This window comes from Ursus americanus, chromosome 3, assembly GCF_024610735.1.
Source record: "Ursus americanus isolate L20-20 chromosome 3, mUrsAme1.1.p, whole genome shotgun sequence".
NCBI classification, from domain to species: Eukaryota; Metazoa; Chordata; class Mammalia; order Carnivora; family Ursidae; genus Ursus; species Ursus americanus.
Window position 1 is genome coordinate 88,430,245 of NC_142129.1, and position 20,556 is coordinate 88,450,800.

Genomic DNA, 20,556 nt, shown 5'->3' on the forward strand with positions numbered 1-20,556 from the left:
CTAACTTAGAGCTGCCAAGGGTAGATGCTAATTTTGTTGAGGACTCGCGTGTACGCAATAAAATTAACTCATCTCACCCACACGACTCCAGGAAACAGGTCACTATAACTCCAACTGACAAGTGAGAAAATTATGTCACAGAGAACTATGGAACCAAAATTTAAGCCCAGGCACTAGGAGTTCAGAGTCAAGCACTTATCTCCTCCACCACCCTACCTTTCTGGTGTCAGTGCAACTCTCATGAGGTTCTTGTGAGATCGGGAACATGGTGCCCATGACACATTGGGATAGATCTGAGCACACCTGCCAGTCATGCGACAGGTTATACTGTCACCACCAGAGCGTCTCACACCAAATGAGTCTGAATCTGCTGACCTTTGAAGGAGAAATAGCCTGGGCATCTTCACTGGCTGTGGCTCCCCTGGGGCCAGTGCCCCAAAGAAGGCGTCATAACGACTGTCTCAGGGAAAGAAGTAGAAATGTGGAATTGACCATTATTACAATCACTGCTGGATGGGAAGGCTCAGGTGTCATGCTGTCCCTTACCTTGGGCTCTCAGTTAGATTGCAGCAAAAAAAGAACACAGAGGCCAAAGTAGACTTTTCATTCCTTTTACTGTGCCTATTTTGAAAACCACTACAAACTGCAGGTGGCAAGGACGGCGGCTTCCAGGCAGTTATCTGGTGAAAGAGTCCAGGGGATGCAGCTGTAAGGTGCATGCTGGCTGTGCGCAGAGGCATGGGGAATTGGTGGCTGAGGGGCTGGTGGACACTAAGAAGAGAGCGGTGCTGGAAGCCCCTGTGGATGGTTCCCCGGCCCCGCCCCTGAGTCATGGCAGCATTTATTCTTGCTGCAGAGTGAAAGTTTCTGTTTGCCCAATGATTTGTAAACCCGTTCTGCAATAATGACACAAGAGAAAAAGACACATGTGAACTGAAATGACCCAATCTCAGAAAGAAGTCCCACTAGATCCTCAGCAACACTTTTAGGGACAGTAGCCAATGGACATAAGGGATCCTTGGTGCCACCATGTGTTAGGAACTCTTCCCATTGCCATAGAGCGCTGGTCTCCCGAGCAGACAGACGGCCATGATGGCGGAGTAGACCAGGCTCTTGAGGAGAAGGAGGACGTAGGTGTAGTAGGCAGACGTGTTCGTGAGCTGCAGCTGCAGGATGGCTAAAAGAAGCATTTTATTAGTTTCATGTGTTGTTTTGAAAGGGTCGGACTTACTAATGGGAGAGAGGTGACAGCATACATTTCTGCTGACTTAGGTTGAAGTGACACTCTCACACCAGCACAGCTGGATAGTAAACACCAACACCACCATCACCACCACTGAGACAACTCAGAACCCAGTTTGCAGGTCAAGCCAGTCAAACACCTGTGAAATTCACCTAGAATTTCCGAAGTATTAAAAAATAAGGTTGTGTTTATAATTAATGAGTCCAATAGGAAAAAAGGCATTGGTGATAAATAGCTTTTAGCATTTCTTCATCCTCACCATGCCTGTAAGTACGAATAAGAGGCAATATCCATTAAGTACAAACTAAATGTCACTTATTTTGAGAACTTTGTGTGCAAAGCTTAAATCTTATTTAATTTTCAATAACCTAAGAGATTATTATTTTCATTCCCATTTTACAAATCAACTGAGGACAGAGAGAGAAGCCGTTTGCCTGATTTCACGCAATTAGTAAGTACTAGAATCCAGGTTTCGATCCCAGCAACACGGCATTTAAGAACACTTTCTTTTTTTTTTTTTTTAAGATTTTATTTATTTATTTGACGGTGATAGAGACAGCCAGCGAGAGAGGGAACACAGCAGGGGGAGTGGGAGAGGAAGAAGCAGGCTCATAGCAGAGGAGCCTGATGTGGGGCTCGATCCCACAACGCCAGGATCACGCCCTGAGCCGAAGTCAGACGCTTAACCGCTGTGCCACCCAGGCGCCCCTAAGAACACTTTCTTAACTGCTCTTTAATTGTGCACCTCCACATGCAATAAATACCCAGACATCAACATGATTAAGCAAAACTATAAAGTTGGATGATGATGATGATGATGATTAGAAGTCCCTTGATAATGAACGTGGAGGGTGGATCGGCAGGGCTAGAACCAATGCTCTTCATCACTGCCTTTGTTCATATGTGGGGAGAAAGGGCCAGGAGCTAGTACTTATGATGTAGCAGCTAAATGAGTATCTATGCTAGACGTTCCACATATGCCACATTATATCTTCTATAACTGAATTAGGTGATATCTGTGTTGATTTGGTGGGTTCAAAAAATGTAAATAGTTTATCCATACTCATGCAACTGATCATTAAAAGAGTGGAGTTTAAGTCCAGTCTGTGACACTTGAAACCCAAAACCACATCCCCTCCTCATGCGTGAACCTGTCTCAGGGCTTTGGCTTTGGAATTTCAGGAAGGATAAAAACGAAGGAAATATATGAACGCTTGATTCAGATGGTCTGGGATGAAGCCATAGATCTCACCGTGTGGTGTGCAGACTTAAATAATTTCAGCGCATTGCCCTCATTGTAAAATGGGAATAAAATCCTTCACAGTTGAGTATTAAGAGACTTAAACAAAAGGCCCTCTCAGCGCAGCACAACGCCTTCTGTACAAGAAGCTCCCAGTGTCGGTTCATGTTACTAACTACCAGCAAGAACAAAGACAAAAAATACAGAGGCAACAGGATAGCATGTCCTCAGTCAGTAGTAACAAAGGCTGCAGAAGTGAACGGAATCCATTGCTGAAAGAATTCAGAGCACATCACTGCAGCCCTAATTTATAGTCCTCTCCCACCCAAACCAGCATTTACTGTGAGAAGATGACTCCTGAGAAATGATGGATTGACTTTAAATATCACTCAGTCTATTTTGCAAGCTCCAGCCATTCTGAGGCTTCTCCCTGAAGCCAGGGAAGTTCAAAGGTTATGTTGGTCAGGTGGAAAAAATGCGGTAGCATAACTAATAAGGCAAACATTGACAAAAACTTACCATTTTCATCAGTCAGAGAATCTTTGGTGGAGTTAGTAGCGGGCTCTAAAAGAAATGAGAACATGTATTATTCAATTGTTCATATCCTTCTTTGACATTTTCTGTGTTGTGGATAGATGGATAGATAGATGATAGATAGATAGATAGATAGATAGATAGATAGATAGATAGATAGATAGATAACAGTTAGTCGACAGAGAGGAGAACCATCACTAATATGTGCCCCACAATCCCAGAAATGGTTGGTCTGATTCTGTGTAATTCAGTAGGTTCAGTCAGTAAGTTCCTAGCGTTGATCAGGAAGTTCCCATGTCCACTGGTTACAGGTTCCAGTTCCGGGTGTTGAAACTGCAGCTGGGGAGCTATGAAGCCTTGGTTTACTGACTGTGGCCTTAAGCTAAGTGAGTACATTTTGAGCCTGTGGTTTTCCTTTTTAACAGCCCTGCCTTTTGATCAGATTCTCAGCTTAACTGAGCGCTGGGATCAAAATTGAGGCATTACCACCACTCTCAGCAACTGCTCTGAAGTTCTCACAGTATTTGTTGTTCTTCTGGGTGACATTCATAGTTCTTGACCTTTCGCTTAACCCTTGTGATGTTCCCAGGTTACCACTTCAGCTTTACAGTTTTTGAGTTGGTCATACTCTTCATTCTTTGCAATATTCTAGTCTTAGAAAGATCATATGCTTGGAGATTACGGGCTTTGAATTTGCATGTCAAGCTTCTGAGAGAACATAACACACCAAGCAGGTTGTTATGATGCCTCTAAACAGGATAACTCCCCGTGTTTGGAGTGCCATTTGATGCCATGGTCCTGAAGACTCAAAGAAATTAAAATCACATAAGCAAGAAAGACCCTGCTGAAGGAGTCACTCTTTTAAGCCAAATGGCCTGCACCCTGATCTGATGTCATTGGATTTTAGCTTCCCCGATAGTGTTCATCTGGGTATAGCACGTGGTGTTGCCGACAGCACAGATCCAGCCTTGCTCAGCTGAGTCATAATCAAGGGCTATCTAACTTTCAAGCACTGCTTTGGCCAGAGTCTAAGGACTTTTGTTGGGCAGCCATTGCTTTAGGAGGGATTCTGCAACAATTTCAAGAATGAAGAACATATTGATCATACCTCATTTCCATTTATCCCTAACCAGGGAAGTAGGGCCAGCCGAAGGAGTGAATCCTGGTGGATTAAGTGAATCCTGGTGGCTTTTTGGTAGTCCCTACTAAATCAGGCTGTAACTTTAGGGGAGTCAACCAATGAGATGTCCTCTTTACCTTGAGAAAACTTAGGACCAGGGTTAGACATTCTCATAGCCTGAAATAAGGTTGCTCTAAATTCCAGAGGTTACTGCCTTTGGCAATCATCGAGATATTCAGGCCATTGCCAGAGTAAAGGGAAAGAAAAGAGGGATAAAGGATTTCATATTTGGTTAAAGTATGATGTCTTCAACCCCTGTTTACGTGAAAACAGTTGATTTGGATGTCAGCTACGTTTCTTACTCTCAATTTGATTCAGAAACTCCAGTGTCCGGGCAGGACCCAGTGTCAGATGGAGACACCTGTAGTTGTGGGATGTGTACAAACTTCAGGCTTTAGTTTTACAGTAGGAGCACGTGGTAAGGCCCCTCATCTACAGGGATGTCTAGGGCTGTCTTCCTCTGATGATGTGTGTAAAATACCTAATCACCAGGCTGTAACCTGTGACCGACAGGATCCTTTCAATTGTGATCTAAGAAGGTTTCCATAAGCTGGTGATGACGGCTTTGAGCTTCAGACATTGGAGACTTACTCTAGCTGGTCAGACTAGCAGGTCACACAAAGGATCAGCGGAAGGTTGTACACCCAGACAGGTGCAAACCAGGAAGTTTGCAAGTTTTTCCTAAAGGCTCCTGTGATTTACCCAGTGAAGTAGGAGCCTTGGTCACTGGAGATCACAGAAGGTGCGGCCCAAGGGGGAAACCCATTTTTAACAGTGTCTTTGCCATATGAGGACATCAAGGAAAGGCTTTAACCCATGCAGAAGATACATACACAATGACAAGGGAGTATTGTGAACCCACACTAAGGGCAGTGGAATGAGGTCCAGTTGCAGATGTTCAAAGAGTCCAGAGGGAGGAGGCATGAAACCTCTGGAGAGTAAACAGTTGTTCCAGGATTTGGGACCTGACAGGTTAGACATTGATGGTAAATTGTTTCGTACTTTTGGGGTCTCCAACCCCACGGTTACCAAGCCAGTTCCTCAAGACAAAAAGAAGCTTTTAAAATTTTGCAATTTGGGGCTTGCCTGGGTGGCTCAGTCAGTTAAGTGTCTGCCTCAGCTCAGCTCCTGATCCCGGGATGCTGGGATCCAGTCCTGCATGAGGTTCCCGGCTCAGCAGGAAGTCTGCTTTTCCTTCTCCCTCTGCCCTCCAACTCGTATCTCTCTCTCTCTCTCAAATAAATAAAATAAAACCTTCAAAAAGAAATATTTTGCATATTTGCTACATATCTGTAATCTGGGACTATAGTTCTTAGGTAAAAAAAAACCCAGATTTATCAGAAAAAATAATAAAATTTAAAAATTAAAAAAAGAAAAATAAACAAGTATATCAGAAAGTGGTGAGCTCATCTCTTTGGAATTTACGGATCCCATTAGGTACGACTTTGGGCTTCTCAGAGCCAAACGAACACCTAGAAGGGATGTGTCTGGGATTGAGGATTTCGTGTTTTACAGGGTAGCTCCTTGCACAGAAGTTTTCTTGAGGTTGATGGGTGACCTAGTGCTGATCCAACCCATTTCCTGACCAACTCATACTGTTAGGGGAGTGTTCTTGAAATAGCAAATGCTCTTACAGCCTCTAAATGCTTGACTCATGCCCACCAATTTTTGTGGCTTTTTCCACGTTCCTCTGTTAGCAGTGGCTTTATCTACACTGCAGACTGACACTTATGTGCACAGCAGTGTACAGACGGTAAGAGATGTTACCGAGTTCTGGCCACAGGAAGACTGTGGGCACCGCCAACAGTTCTGGAAACTTGCTGAGGTTTCCACCTGGGGAGCTTGGTCTGAAAGATTAGGGACTTGGCTGTGGGCCCACCCTTCTGCCAATTCAGCTGGATTCTGGGCAAATATACCAGCTCAACGGAGCTCCAGACAAACACGCTAGCTCCACTGAACACTGGCGTAACACTCTGCCAGCCCAGGCCAGCCTGCCCTGTAAAGCAAAGCCAATTAGATGAGGATTCGAGCACAAAGAGAATGGAGCTTAGAACCAAGAACTCACCCACAGCGCTTGGAATAGGCGAGAAAGATCCTGAACTCAGAGGGCTCACAGTTACCACGTCTGTGTTTTGCTTTGTCTCTGAATGGCCCTGGGAGTCCCCTTCAGATTCCATCGCTGCCATCAAATCTGTTAAAGAACCAAAATTCAACCCAGTAAATGTTACAGACCTAATGGTGTTAATAATCCATCGATGAATGAATCACACAGCATCCCATCTAGCAGAAGAGGGGGCTCAAAAGGAATAGAGGAAAGGAAATGTTTTAACAATAGAGAGGGAGCAGAAAAAAGAAAATTCTTGGCAAAGAATCCATTGTTTTAAGCAAGGTCACCCTCCAGGGGAATTGAAGGGGTGTTTCTTGGTGATGGCCAAGGAATTCCCATGTTGACTGGGTAATGAAGTGAGAAGGACTGTGATGCTTAGAAGAACATTCTTGAAAGATTTATAATTGTTCTTATTTCCTGATCAAGTAAGATCATCAATAGTGGACCCTCTGAGCATTTGTTAAGTGTGAGATTGCCAGGTCTTTTCACGTGTATTGCTTCATTTTATCCATGAAATGACTATAAAAAACATCACCGTGACATTAATATTTGGGTTGATGAAACTGAGTTGAGAAAGGTTAAGTGAATTGGTCTTTTTTTTTTCTCTGTATGTCCCATAGGCCGTACTACTTTCTTTTAAAGATTTATTACTTATTGAGAGACAGAGAGCACAGGGGGAAGGACAGAGGGAGAGAACCTCAAGCTCAATGCTGAGCACGGAGCTCAACGCGGGGCTTGATCTCAAGACCTTGAGATCATGACCCGAGCGGAATGAGGAGTCAGATGTTCAACCAACTGAGCCACCCAGGTGCCCCCAAAGCCCATACTAGATTAATTCCATGGGGAAATAGCAGGACATTGATGCTTTCATTAAACAACATTAGAAAAAAATTTCTATTTGCTTGTTTTCATTAATACTTGACAGAAAATGTAGGGTTTTCCCTTTGAAACAAAGGGTTCTGGAAGGTTATATTCATGTAATATGCACCCATCTTGAGGCACCTGGGTGGCTCAGTTGTTAAGCGTCTGCCTTCGGCTCAGGGCATGATCCCAGGGTCCTGGGATCGAGCCCCGCATCGGGCTCCCTGCTCAGCAAGAAGCCTGTTTCTCCCTCTCCCGCTCCCCTTGCTTGTGTTCCCTCTCTCGCTGCCTCTCTCTCTGTCAAATAAATAAATAAAATCTTAAAAAAATATATGCACCTACCTTTGTTTATTGAAGGAAAAAGAATCTCTTGATTAACCTTTGTTCTATCACTCTCATGTTTGACGATACATTTGTGTTCTTTATCCAGTGACGCTCCAGCCACGGTCAGCCAGCTGAATTTCATGTATGCGCCCTTAGTCTTCATGGTGTCTCCCTGCTGGGATGTCAGAATTGTTTTGTCATCCTTTTCTTGCCAATCTATCTTGATAATGTCAGGGAAAAAATCCTCAAGAAGACAAAGATACGTTCCAGCCTTCTGGACTTTTATTTCAGCAATTGAAGGAAGAAAAACTGTGGGCTTGGGGGAAATGTCTGCATCAGGACTTTTATCTGTTGGAGAAAATGGAATAACAATTAAAACATAATTGGAGGGCGCCTGGGTGGCTCAGTTGGTGAAGCGTCTCTTTTCGGCTCAGGTCATGATCCCAGGGTCTTGGGGTAGAGCCCCACATCAGGCTCTCTGCTTAATGGGGAGCCTGCTTCTGCCTCTGTCTCGCCTGCAGCTCTGCCGACTTGTGCTCTATTCCAGTGTGTGTCAAATAAATAAATAAAACCTTTAAAAAAAAACAACCATAGTTATGGAAACACAAACATTGTGTGGTTTGGAAACGCCCAGCACATAATAAAGGGAAGGAAAGTTGTATAGAATCGGTGTTTACCATGGTTTTTCACCCACAAAGGGTTACGAGGTGCTTATTTTCTTAGTTTCCTTGGGAAAAGAGGGTCTAGAGGTTATGTAACTTGCCCAAGGTTACAACTATTAAGTAAAAAGTCCTGAATCAAAACATGCAATATTTGTAAATAATACATAGTCACTTGTTTGAGTGGAAATTTAGCAAGTTGACCTTTCAGTTACAAATACAGATCCCATGGCCATTTCTGATACTAGAATTCCTCTCCTTGATTTCTGATTTTATAGAATATTTCCTTCTCACGTCTGAACCACTGCAGGATTTTGAGTAGGGCAAGGTTTAATGCTGCACCTCCAAGTTATTTACAATGCCTGAAATTTAGAAACAAAATGGCCGTATTTCCAAAGCTTCTATTTAAAAAAATTATTGATTATTTTCAGAAATGTTCTTATAGTAACCTAATCAAGTAATGCAGTGGTCAGAATTTTGTTTTGCTTCAGGAAAGGTTCACTAAAAGTATATTTTATATTGGAATTTTTTGAAGATACCTTGACTAAGAAGACACCGTTTGACCCTTAGCACCTCTCCCCAAATCTGAATCTGCCCTACAAGCCTGCTGAACTTGGTGTAGGACCCCTCAATTTTCTTTCATTTCACCTGCTGAATAAAGTTATATCTAACAGCGTCGTGTTAACAGTTATAGTCTGAGTTTTTTGCAGACATAATGTCAAAATATATAATGAAACATCATGGTTTTCAAGGTCATGTCACTTGAAGGCTGGAATAGTCCTTGGTTATACATTTATTATTAATTAATGATTCAAATTGTAAATAGTAGAACTCTTTCCAGTTTGAGTTCCAACTGAAACACAAATGCTTTACTATTTTCTCTTTCCACTAGTTTGGAGTTGGAATAATAATTTCACGGGCCATTTCCTAAGAAAAGAATAAATGGATTTCTCCTCTGAGAGGAAAGGAAAAAAAATTCTTCAGAATTTTTGCCTGTGCACCAAAGCTCCTTATTTTTATACTAAATAAGTAAGCGAACAATGATGAGTTTTTTTATTCATGGTATAAATAAATATTAGGTCATAATGCACTTCTTTTAATTTTGTACGTCTTCCTTATAGTGCAAATAGTATTTTACTGATTATAATAGTAAGACACTGTATATTTCCTCAACCATATATTTTTGTCTTTTAATTTAATTTCAATTTAATTTAAAAAACATGTTATATAAAGCAAGATTTATTTTTCAAAGTACATGGTATTCCCATAATTTTTGCCTCAAGTCAATACATTAAAGAATTTAGTTTTCACCTTAAAAAGGTTGGTTTTTGATAGGAACACTTCTGATTCATCACAGTAAGGGACTTGAATATCAAATCATGAGTTTGGAAAAATCTGGATGGTAAGACATTATGCTTACCTCCTGTCCCTTTTCCTTAGCTAGAGCCCTGAAGTTTCATTCTTTTCAGGATAGAAGGTAGCTTGAACTTTCATAACTTTCTCAATGTGATAGTTAACTGAGCATTCAATAGTATTCTTGATTATATATGATTAGCGGCTATATTTTATGGAATTATATTACATGGTTTTTTTAACATTGCTTTTTATTAGGATTTTATTTATTTATTTTAGAGAGAGAGAGAGTGGTGGGCAGAGTGGTGGGGGAGAGGCCGAACAACAGGGGAGTGAGAATCCTGAGCAGGCTCCACGCTCAGCCTGGAGCCCAACATGGAGCTCAGGACTCAATCCCACTACCCTGAGATCATGACCAGATGCTTAATCGAAAAGCCACCAGGTGGCCCACAACATTCTTTATTAAACTTATTAAGAGTGGGGTGCCTGAGTGGCTCAGTTGTTAAATGTCTGCCTTCAGCCCAGGTCATGATCCCAGAGTCCTGGGATCCAGCCCTGGACTGGACTCCCTGCTCAGCGTTCAGTCTGCTTCTTCCCTTCCCCCTGCTCCTATTCTCTCTCTCACTCACTCTCTCTCTTTCAAATAAATAAATAAAATCTTAAAAATAATTATTAAGTGTTTTTTATGGCCACAATCATTGCATTGATTTATAAAACTGAAACCCATATACAAAATAAATGAAATTTTCAATGCATTTGTAATATTCATAATTAAAAAATTTTTCAGGTAAATTGCCCAAGTTGTATATATTTGATGAATATGAAGCAGTGTGAATTCTATATAAATTAACCAAATGCAACGAGATTTTCAATTAAATATGTATTTCAAATCTGCATATTAACATTGATTCAAAATTCCTATTTTCTTCTTCTCATTTTTTATTAAAAAATACTTAAAGCTATTTCTTATGTAAATATGAATTTCAGGTTTATGACATTTCTCAGTATATTTAAAAGGACTAACTGTATCTCTAACTATATTCCGACATATTTTCTAAATAAAATTTAAAATTTTAATTGTTTTTCTACTAAATATCAGTATGAAGGCCAAATCTGTTAGTGTTAGACATGATTTCAATTAAGATAAAGGATTAAGATTTAAGTACATTTGACAACTTAAAAATACCAAAAAAAGACCCACATTTTAATTTCATTTTTGTGACAAGTGAGGGAAAAGTCCATTAAACAAATACCTCTAAATTCAAGTTTTTTGTGTATCAGTGGACAGTAAGGTAACGTCCCGCTAGAGCGGTTAGAAGTCGAGCTGAATCTCCTGGAGAATTTCTGCTCTGTCAATATGATCGGTTACAAACCACTCTCCACACTGGATACGATTCTCCCTTTAGGTTTGAAATGGGGCAACATCTATGCAGCGCCTGTTATGTGTTAGACCACGTGACAAATGCCTTATTCACTGTCTCTCGTTTGATTTTCATATGACCCCTGCTCATACATCCTGTTATCCCATCTTTTGGATTAGGAAACTGAGACCAGAGAATAACCACCCAAGTCCACATAAGTAGCAAGTAGTGGAGCCAGATCTCTAGGTCAGCTTGAGTCCAAAGTCCAGCCTCTTTGCCAACACCCTTTCACCATCAGAAAAGGCAATGTGTCAACTCACACAACTTATCTGTCCTGATAACTTTGTTCTTGGGCCAAATGCTTTCAAGACAATTACACATGTTGTACATGAACACTTCAAGCAAGTTCACACGGACACAAGGTCAGATCCTATTACAGTGTTTGCACGATGTTGTCTATGCGGACCTTTACTGGAAGGATTGGTATACAAATCTCTCCTGAGATTGCCACATCTAAACATGCTATGAAAATGAGAGATTATAATTATCATTACCACTATTATTAGCAATTTGTTTGTGATGATTGTGTGCTCTAACATGACATTTTAATCTTACTAATGGGAATGCAATATTTGGGGACAATTGGATCTTGGTCAATCAAGCATCAAGATTCATTCCGTCGTTTGCACCTCTCTTTGCTCTACTATGTCTGGAATTCTATGTACCTGATCACTGAAAATGTGTCCTTCACACAACAATTATTAGGGAATCACTTGTCTTATCTTACCCAATGCCTTTCCAGTGATAAGAACATCAAATGGAAGCTAGTAAAGCCCAGTAATATGGGGTCGCTTCATGGAACTGATTCACCTGTGTTGTCCAAAGCAAATGGCACTTTTCCCACCAACAACACAATCTATGAGCATTCCAAGCTCTCCTCAGAAATTTCTACCTCAAACTGACTTTCTTCCAGCTCATGTCCAAAGTTGGGCTTCAAACTCTTACAGTGAACAGTCATGGTGGAATGACCAGAGCAATGGCTAGTTGCCTGGTCCTCCAAGCCTTCTATTGTCATGTTAGATCACTAGACTGTCACCTGCCTGACCAGGTCTGCTGAAGGTCACCATCTGTGAGTGACATTAAATGTCATGGCGCCCATAGATTGATGCAGTAGGAGCATGAAATGTGTTTGTTAAAGACCATTTCTTCCATTTTATAAAGCGAATGTGGAAGGCAATGCCCACTGTTTCTCTTCACATTCCTCCTAAAGGTCTCATGCATTGAAGTCCTTTCCTCATTTTATGGTGGGAAACACATAACCTATTTGAAAACCTGGTGTGCTTTGTTTTCTCAGTTAATAAATATTGGGTGCTCTGCTACATTTCTCTCCTACCTTTGAAAGTAAAATTTTACCCTATGTTTCTTGTTAGATAATCACAGGCCTTTTTCTTCTATTTTCCTTAGTGCTTTTGGTCTGCTACTTTTATCTCATTGTCTAACTGTGCTTGCATAATTTAGATCTTCTCAAATCGATTTTGGCAATAGGCAGTATAAATAAATGAGAAACAGTTCGTGCATTAAAACTTGTTTCTTTTTCTGCCCCAGAGCTTCATATTTTAGTCAGGTCTACCTCAAAGGTGACATGAAAAAACGCGAGAAGATATCTGCAGATCCCACTCTGTGATATAAATGCAAAACATTCAGAGTTCAAACACCCCGAAATCAGAGCATGAGATGAAGCTTTCACTCCCAACATTATGCCTCACAAAGCAGAGGCTGTGTATGTTTCAGTTTGGGCAATCTCTCATTTTAAAAGATGCTCTTCTAATACTCTACTTTGATTGAACAATATACCTGGACAAGATATCAACCTGAAATAAACTCAACTGAGGCCAGTTTAGAGGTAGCACTGGTAAAAATAAATAAAGTTTCATATGGATTTGGTAAATATTACCTGGGACTAAAGTCTCTATACTCTATGCTTACATTGTACATATACAGAATGACAGAATAAATTTAAAAAATGCTTATTATAGGGGGCGCCTGGGTGGCACAGTGGTTAAGCGTCTGCCTTCGGCTCAGGGCGTGATCCCGGCGTTATGGGATCTAGCCCCACATCAGGCTCCTCCGCTATGAGCCTGCTTCTTCCTCTCCCACTCCCCCTGCTTGTGTTCCCTCTCTCGCTGGCTGTCTCTATCTCTGTCGAATAAATAAATAAAATATTTAAAAAAATAAAAAAATAAAAAATGCTTATTTTATAAGTGGATGTTCCAATGAAATATCCAAAGACATCACCATAAAGCCATCCCCAAACAGACACTCAGACCCTAAGATGACTCAGAAATTTGCTCGGAAGTATACCTATTAGATGCATGTGAAGAATCTGAACAAAATCTTTAACAAAATATGAGGTTAAGAAAAGCGGTATTTCTCAAGTGATATTTGTAATAACATAATTTTTAATTTGTTGGTATAGTCCAATGACGATATAAACTATTAAAAGTGAATATTTGAGGGGCACCTGGGTGGCTCCGTGTGTTAAGCATCTGCCTTTGGCTCAGGTCATGACCCCAGCGTCCTGGATGGAGCCCATCACACTGGGCTCCCTGCTCAGCTGGGAGTCTGCTTCTCCTTCTCTGTCTGCCTCTCCCCCCAGCTCCTATGCACTCTCTCTCTCTCTTGCATGCATGCTCTCTCCCTCTAATATATAAAATTAAAATGTTTTATTAAAAAAGTGAATATTAACTTTATATATATGTTAGTGTAATTTTATATATTCAGTTATAAAACCTCTCCCTAGTTTACATCCAGACGTTCCCACTGAAAATGGAGAGATCAACTTATGCCGAGGCTAACGATATATGAGGTAATGCTTACTATATTCTACTCATTTTTAGAAACGTGTAACAATAAGTCTTAGAAATTGAAAGTATTATGCAAATGTTAACAATTATTCTGAAGTGACCTGTAGACTAGATCATAATTAATACAATTTTCTGTACTCCTGATTTAAAAAGGACTCCACTGGGGGCGCCTGGGTGGCACAGCGGTTGGGCGTCTGCCTTCGGCTCAGGGCGTGATCCCGGCATTACGGGATCGAGCCCCACATCAGGCTCCTCCGCTATGAGCCTGCTTCTTCCTCTCCCACTCCCCCTGCTTGTGTTCCCTCTCTCGATGGCTGTCTCTATCTGTGTTAAATAAATAAATAAAATCTTTAAAAAAAAAAAAAAAAAAGGACTCCACTGAGTGATAATTGGAATTTGTAGAACTGACTTTTTTCATGAATTACTGCGTCCCAACCTACGCGGTAGCTATTTCCATATTCAATTCCACAACATCCACTTGAGATGGTTGTTACCTTGACAGAAAGATGGATGGAAATACAGCAAATGTTAACAGAATAAGTGTCGTCATAAATTTTTAATACTTTATTTTTTTCTCCTTTCCAATTTTTCCCTAATGAGTATATATTATTTTTATACTGGTAAGAAAGCAATAACCAGTGAATCAAAATTTATCTGCTGAAGGACGATTATACAGAAAGTGATAGATCCAGAATCACAGTCCACATTATTCTCTGCACCTCACTCTCCTAAAAAAATTTTTTCAGGACCTCATGAATTACATCTGTGTCACCATTATGTAATTAGATTGCTAGAATTTACACTGCAGTCAGTTGGAGAAAAAACTGGGACTAGAAGGTTGCTTTCCAATGTATGAACTCATCTGTGCCTCTGATCACTCCCAGAAAGACACCAAAATATATCTTTCCTTTCACTTTTCCAATGTTTCACCAGCCTTGTGAAAATTCTTTGAAAACATACTTATTTGACTAGATCCTATAGGGTAGAAACATCCCTGTGACACTTTCTCCCTCATCCAGGCAAAATTTCATGTCTAAGTCTAATGAAGAATGAACAAAGTTACTAGACCGAATTTGGAAAAAAACTAACCCAGCTTATGACCTTCTTGGATACATTTGTGCAGTTAAATATGTCGATACCTGATACAAATTGCCTTCAGACAAAATGGCAAGTTTATCAATTTTTTGTTCTTTTTTCTTTTCCTTTGGTATTTTTGGAATCTAATAAATAAGATACACAAATTTCTTTACGAATCTTTCAACACAGAAATCCCTACGGGACCTCACATCTGCACCCTGTAGGGACCCCAGTTGCTCTAGCTGGTTAGCTCCTTGTTAATGTCCTCCAGGCTAGCTCAGGCAGCAATTATGCCCAAGGACTGGGACAGAGTCACCTACCTCTCCAAGGATCCCGCTGCTGTTTGTGACCAAACTGGGACCAAATCCTAGAATTCTGGGCCAGCACCAGCACCTAGCCTGCCCTCCCTGCCTCAACTGCCCTCCCCTACCTAATAGGGAAGAATTAAAAAATATTTTACCTGTAACCCTGAGAATTGTGCCAGGACCAAACACTTTGTTTTCCCAGCTAAAGGAGATCCACTGTCTGAAAAGCTTTTACAGAAATCTCCCTGTGTGCCTCTTTTAAGATTGTGTCAATATTTTTTGAATATTTATATAAATATATATAAATAAGCACCTCTGACATTAAACAAAGATGAATCTCAAGCAAAATCACATTAGACACGAACATAGTCAAGAATGGACGAACTGACCCTCTCTGCCTGGACAGTTTGGGTCTGTCCTTCCCATCTCACTCACACGCATTGGAGAATCTGATTTTACCTTTCCTTCTCATTTTCCTGAAACTTCTTTTTATTTTTTAAAATATTTTATGTATATGTTTAACACAGAGAAGCAGAGAACAATCAGGGGGAGTGGCAGAGGGAGAGGTAAGCTCCCCACTGACCAGGGAGCCCAATGTGGGGCTCGATCCCAGGACCCCGAGATTGTGACCTGAGCTGAAGGCAGAATTTTAACCGACTCAGCCACCCAGGCGACCCTACCATTTTCCTGAAACTTCTAAGTCTTTTTCCTTAAAAGGTTTTCATGTCTCATGTCAGTGCTTTTCCTAGAGTGTAATTTACAGTTACTACTTCTATGATTTTAACAGAGGAACAAAAACAGACAATATATTTGAATATTTAATATACGAATGTTCAATATTTTATAGGTTTTTTAAAATTTCTGCACATTGAAGGGTGGATATCTGGTTTGATTTTAAAGTAAGTTCCTTCCAGAATTCAGTCCTCACTGATTCTAATCCAGATGAGTTGTTACGGAGTGTGAAATATTAACGATGATCTCTCAACCCATTTATTCCTGAAAGACTGTTCCTTTGAACTTGAATTTACCTTAACAAGTTCCAGGATACGGACTTACAATTCTGAGCTGCTCCTCAGAGGACCCTGTCTGGCCTGGTCTCTCTGCAGCTGTCCCAGCACGAGTGCAGACAGCTCCAATTCTGCAGCTGAGTCCTACATGTAGGACAACTGCTCCCGTTCTTCTGCCAGCTTCCATATTTCCAGCAAATTGGATGCCAATACAGAAAGATTGAATGGAATGGTGCCAAAAGGACTTGTCATTTTATAGAAATACCCTAAGAATCACATGGTGAAAATTTAATAAATGAATATTCAACATGACTGACTTGATGTCTTGGGGGGGAAGAGAGGCAATTTTAGTGCCATGATTAAGAAGCAGAAGCATTGTTTTCTGCATGAGAAGTCATACAAATTATGAGCTATTACTCATTAAACATTCAACTACATAGTCTATGTAAAAGGTCAGACTACAAAAGACTATATATTCAGAATAAAAACATGGGTTAATGTTCCTAATAGCATATAATGGTATAGACCATGCACTAAGGAAGAAGTATCTATTGGGTCCCAAACTTTGCCATAGTAACTAGCCATGTGAATGTAGACAAACAATTGACATCTCTAAGCCTCAGTTCCCCACTGGTGAAATTGGAATAAGAAAATTCCCTGTATAGTGTTCTTAAGGACTGAGATAAGGCACAGAAACTAGGCAGTATGGCATCTGACTCTCAATAAATAACTAAAAAAATATATATGTGTCCTGTGCACCTTCTGTCTCTAGAGTCCAGCATAGACACTGCCTTCAATAAATGAACAGTCAAGGATGTAAAGCCATGCTGACAGCCTCTTTTCATGGGCCCTGGTGCTGAACTGGATTACTGAGCTCACAAAATCCATTAAACTGGACCATCTCTAGGCAAAGTCACAAGAGTCACAATAGCTCAGATTTTGACTAAACTCAGCCTATCCACTAAGAAACTACAGTAATAATAATAGGTCGATTTATTGATGTTGTATAGTCCTCCACTGTAAGCGTTAAATTTTTTGCCCTGCTCTTAAAGATGAGATCAAAAGCGATCACACAGGTTTTGCAGGTTATTAGAGAAAGGAGCACTACTCATTAAGAAGGGAGCACCATTACTACTACAGCTACTTCATCAACAAGTGTCTCACTTAAAAGGCCACCTACATGAAAAACGTCTTAACCCAATAACTTATATGAATATATCACAGACACAGTCACAGAAATATTTTAATTTCAAGCCTGCATCTATACTTTTGTGTATATATTTTCTAAAAGTAGAATTTCAATCTGGTTGCAAGCAGGGAATTAAAGAAACTTTTACAGAGTAGTTTTGTTTCCATATACAGTGGCCAGTAGCTGCAAAATTGCTGTCCAAATGCTAGGTTGATTCTGCATTGTTTTTTCTAAAAAGCACCCATCAGTTTTTCATTCACAGGACCCAAAAAGAACAAAGTTACTTACCAGGAGGAGTTACTATGAGCTTAGTTCCTTCTGCAAATGTCTTGATCCAGCCTGGTTAGAGGTTCTCACACTGGTTAGAGCTTCTACAAAAATGCCAGCCTTCTCCTGAGCTTCATGGCTGGGCCAGCAGGTAGAAACCTTGTACTGGCAATTTGATCTTTTGAGGTCATTAAAAGTCCTTGAATATAAGCTTCGTGGCATCTGATATATTTTATAAGTTTTCCTCAGATTAATTAACCCAAATGGCTGTTTTGATGGAGGCAGCAATCACGGAAGAGTGCTGATAGAAAATGGAGATGATAAGAGCAAATAAAAAGAAAGAGAAAGAAAGAGAGAGGAAAGAAGGAGAGAAGGAAGGAAGGAAGGAAGGAAGGAAGGAAGGAAGGAAGGAAGGAAGGAAGGAAGAAGGGAGGGGAAGGAAAGGAGAAAGAGATGAAGAGAGAAAGGAAGAAAAGAGAGAAAGCAAGGTAGGGAGTGAGGAAGGGAGGGAGAAAGGGAGGGAGAGAGACAAAGAAAGGAAGAAAGAAAAGGACAAAGAAAGTGAAAGAAAAAACGAAAGAAAGAATAAGAAGATCAAGACCAAGTGGTCAACCAATCGCTTTTCTAAATTACCAGAAACAGTGTTCAGAGAATCAAGAGGTTTTGATTTCCAGGTGCTGGAGTGTGTGAAACTGCTCAGAGATGCACCAGAGGAAAGCTCTTCTGTTCTCAGGAGCGCCAGGCCTCCTGTGTCAGCAGTTTAAGATTGTATTTCTGAAGAGGATACGCTTCACTAACTGAAAAAAGGAGCGTGCCCACAGAAATATACTTGAGAAATGTGAACGGTGGTCTCCACTTTCTAGTAAGCCACTCTTAGGATTTGCTCTACAGAAGTTGTAAATATTTCCTAATGGTTTGTTCTTGTCATTTAAATTATGGTGCTTTCTGCCATGCAAATTTGGTTTTCATTTTCATGGAGTAAACTTTGTCAATATTTTCTCTTAACTACATCTTGAATTTTAGTTATTGTTTCAAACTCGTTCCTTTACTCTTTCTTGCACAGGAAGGGCTGTCAAATTTTTTCTGCAGGGCCAGATAACAAATATTTCATTTAGGCTCTTGCCCTAAAGTCTCTGCTGTGAATCCTCACATCTGCTGTTTAGCAAAAAGGAGTCATGGACAGTTAGGAAAGGAATAGGCATGGCAGCATTCCAGAAAGGTCAGCAGGTGTTTTATTAGGAATGTTGGAAAGGAAAAGTAGTCCATTTTCACTTATTTCTATTATTTAAAATAAAAAATAAGAAAATAGTAGGTTATCAGTTTTGTTTCATATTTTGTTGTATTATGTTCAAATATTCCATAATAACCCATATAAGCAATGGAAAGCCTCAATGTAGTGAGCATTAGACATGCTCCAAGCACTTGTAAGAACTTTATACATATTGTTTAAGTTACCTCCTCCCCACAGTTCTTTCAGGTAAATAGAAACATATTTTCCATTTTCAAGTGAGGAGAATGAACCAAAGATATATTACTCAATTTATCCAGAGTAAGACAGTTAGTATGGGGGGGGGTGGATATGTAACAAAGGGTCACTGAGGAAACACTGAGAAATAGGGAAGTCTAAAATAAAAATAAATGTCACTCACAATATATCACTGTAGGGCAATGATTGACAAACATCTTCTGTAAAGGGCCAAATACTCAACATTTTAGGCTTTGTGGGTCTCTGTTGCAACTACTCAACTCTGTCTTTTTAGGGGAAATAGCTACAGACAATTTACAAGCATACGGTCAAAGTTGTGTTTCAATAAAACTTTATCAACAAACCTGGGGCTTGCCTGGCAGGGGCAGAGTTTGCGGACCTCCTGTTCCATGGTAAATACTATCGCCATTATGGTTACTTGCTGCTTTTTAGTTTATCTTTTTTTTTTCAGGGAGTTACTGAGTAGTATTAGTATTAGTATATTAGTATAATAATATTAGATGGGAAAATATAAATATATAACCATTTTAAGTGTTATATAAACAATTACATTTTATATTCTTATATAAATAATTTATTATTTAATGTAAAAGCCAAAAAAAAAAAATACTGACTGCATTAGTGCTGAAAATACTGACTCTACCTTTGCCCTCCATCTTGATCAAGTCCTCTCCTGGCGTGACATTTTCTGGGCCCCTTGGAAATCTTAGAAATGCTGACCAAGGCCCAAATCTTAGGAAATATGTTCTTTCCCTTAGTAAATTTGTAAACTTGATGCATAATTCTTCTAAAAACAGGTTATGACGGCCACATAGTATCTTGTCACATCAAACCCACATGGATAAGGCCGTCCTTTCCCTCCTGTTCATAGTGCTTCATGGCTGTTGTGTGTTGAAAAGTCAGGGAGGCTCCGTCTCCTCGAATATGGCCAATTCAGTCCATTCTGCTGCTCTTTTGAGGATTAAATAAAATAATCGGTGTAAAATATTTGGCACAGATACTGTGAAAAGCTTAATCCCTCTTTCTATTCATTCACTTCTTTCTAGAAAGTGTTCATGTTCTCTGACTCCATATTTCATTCAGGGGTCTTCTTACCTTCTTTCCGTAGATGTGTTAGGGGACAGTTGAGGCCTTGTCGAGACCCAGGCTCTCAGGTTCCTCCCCCTGGAACCCACCCCAGTCAGGAATCATAATGGACAGGGACACATGATCCTGAGGTTGCCCTGGGAAGGGCTGACACGGCTGGGGGAGGAATTCATTCTGCTTCCATAGCGTCTCTGCACTTGATAGCACCACCTGATTCTTAGAAGGAGAAACAGAATGAAGGTGTTGTCATGGTCTCAGGAACCAGAGGTGAACCGCATGCATGGTGACTATGTGCTCAGATATCCAAGTTACCAAAAGCATCGAGTTTTTCTGAAGTAAAGATCTTACCTCAACATTTGAAAGTGGACGCTCAGGAGGTGGGGGAGGGGGTTGTGTAATTTCACACATGGCTT

At 40.4% G+C, this 20,556-nt stretch overlaps 1 gene segment (V, D, J or C); it reads right to left on the minus strand.

Moving 5' to 3' along the window:
• Window positions 1-595: 595 nt before the first annotated feature.
• The window catches only part of LOC123789425 (T-cell receptor gamma chain C region 5/10-13-like), a 34,284-nt gene continuing 14,323 nt past the window's right edge, over window positions 596-20,556 (minus strand). Inside the window, 5 exon segments of the C gene segment in view lie at window positions 596-1,177; window positions 3,003-3,047; window positions 6,263-6,388; window positions 7,508-7,837; window positions 15,264-15,324. Of these exon segments, the coding sequence occupies window positions 1,035-1,177; window positions 3,003-3,047; window positions 6,263-6,388; window positions 7,508-7,837; window positions 15,264-15,324 (705 nt within the window).